The 1886-nt window shown below is 38.0% G+C and overlaps 1 protein-coding gene across 1 annotated transcript in view; it reads left to right on the top strand.

Annotated features, from left to right (window-relative positions):
- The window catches only part of LOC117173508 (eye-specific diacylglycerol kinase), a 43168-nt gene that overhangs the window by 10985 nt on the left and 30297 nt on the right, over nt 1-1886 (top strand). Inside the window, exon 2 of the mRNA XM_033362129.1 lies at nt 1175-1313. Coding sequence (XP_033218020.1) covers nt 1175-1313 — 139 coding nt within the window. The remainder of the gene's footprint in view (nt 1-1174; nt 1314-1886) is intronic.

Raw genomic sequence — 1886 nt, 5'->3', positions numbered from 1 at the left:
ACTGTAGCCATAACCTTACCAGCTGACTTTACGGTATTTGCCTTCTTTGGAGCTGGTTCGCCTGTGGAAATCCACTGTTTGGATTGTTCCTTTGTCTCAAGATTCCGACTTACGCGCGCCAAAAGAACCTCAGAGGCGACCACTCTATTGCGTTTATTCTCAGCTGAGAGCAAACGGGGCACCCATCTTGCCGATAGCTTTTTCATGCCTAATTTTTCATGTAGAATTAAAACAACTGCACCTATAGATATCCTTGTGGCCTCAGCTAACTCACGCACTTTTAATCTTCTATCCTTCAACACCATATCGTTGATTTTATTGATGATTTCGGGAGTACTTGCTTCTACGGGCCTTCCTGCACGTGGTTCGTCACTTATTGATGTACGACCACGCTTAAATTCATTTACCCAGTTATAAACCGTTGCTAAGGCAGGGGCAGATGTGCCATGAACTGAGTCCATATCATTTTTTATCTCATATGGAGTTAAACCCTTTAAATGAAAATGTTTGATTACCGCTCTGAACTCATTTTTTTCCATTTTTCTTAACGAACAATTTTTTTTCAATTGGTTATAAAAACACGTAAACTCAGAAGATGTCGACAGTGACTGCACAATATATCTAGCCGGGAGTGGTGCTGACTGAAAACAGATGATTTGGAGCGATTCGCGTGCCATATGTTGGTTATTCTAAGGACTTATTGAACTACCCTCGTACTATGAATAATCATTCAAATAAAAATTGACAAACGTTATTTATTATTTTTTTAAACAAATTAAGATGAATAATAGAAATACCTAGATTCTTTAAAAAATGTTATATTAACGTAACGTTGCAAGTGTATTTTCTTTAATTTTAAATAGTACCTCGCTTTTTGGTACATGTGCACTTGAAAACATCGGATTTTTAACATAAAATTAAAAACTGTCACATTTTATATATACACTATCTTTCTTTCAAGAATCACTAATATCTGTAATACTTTGGGTTCCTTTCGAAACCATTTGTCGTTTTGGGTTTATTTTCACCAAGTCAGGTGCCTTTTTTGTTGCAGATCCATTGGAACCAGAAATGGGTTCTAATGGAAACTCTAGTTTTTTTATATAAAAAAAATGTTGATTCCAATTTATAGGTTACAAAAATATGCTTGAATGTGATTCTTTTTTAATTTAAGCGGGAGAGAGGAGGGCGCAGGTAGTAGCCAAAGAGAACTGCGATCCACACCGGACTGGGGTCCAAGTGCCGTAAACGGAGAGCACCTTTGGGCACCAACCGCAGCATCTGGTGATTTTTGTTACGTCAATGACTGCTCGGTAAGTTGATATCAATTTTCTCGTTATTTTTTCAAAAAAAGTTTCCAAATACCAAAAATAATGCACTTTTTTGGGGATGTAGCCCGATGTTGCAGGGGCAATAGAAGAGGAGAAGGACGGGAGTAGTGAAGGGTTAGCAGGAGAGGGATTTGTAACTGAGTTTTGGCGCGATTAAATGAGGGGGGGGGGCAGTGTAGGGCTGGGTAGTACAGCAGAGGAGAGGAGAGTAAAGAGGGGGGAATTGATAGGGGGAGGGGGAGATTTAAAAAGCCTAATTAACGCCCCAATAGGCTACAAAACTCTTTTTGTAGGCGCATGATGCCTGGCCTTGACTAATTTTTGTTTTTTTATCAAATAGCTGATATCCTTTGAGAGCTGTTAAATTATTTCTATCTACCTGCCCTAGTTTCTTTGGATAAAAATTTGCAAGAAAGAGAAACACGATCCTTTATGCTAACGACATTGCCAAAAGCAAAAACGAAGTCCCCTGGAGGCTTTAGAAAAAATTTTCGAATTTTAATTTTCAAAAGATATATATGGATGTAAAATTTGATTGCGCATCTTTTTTTCTTA

Source organism: Belonocnema kinseyi, chromosome 5 (genome assembly GCF_010883055.1).
Source record: "Belonocnema kinseyi isolate 2016_QV_RU_SX_M_011 chromosome 5, B_treatae_v1, whole genome shotgun sequence".
NCBI classification, from domain to species: domain Eukaryota; kingdom Metazoa; phylum Arthropoda; class Insecta; order Hymenoptera; family Cynipidae; genus Belonocnema; species Belonocnema kinseyi.
This window is presented reverse-complemented; position numbering and strand designations above follow the sequence as displayed.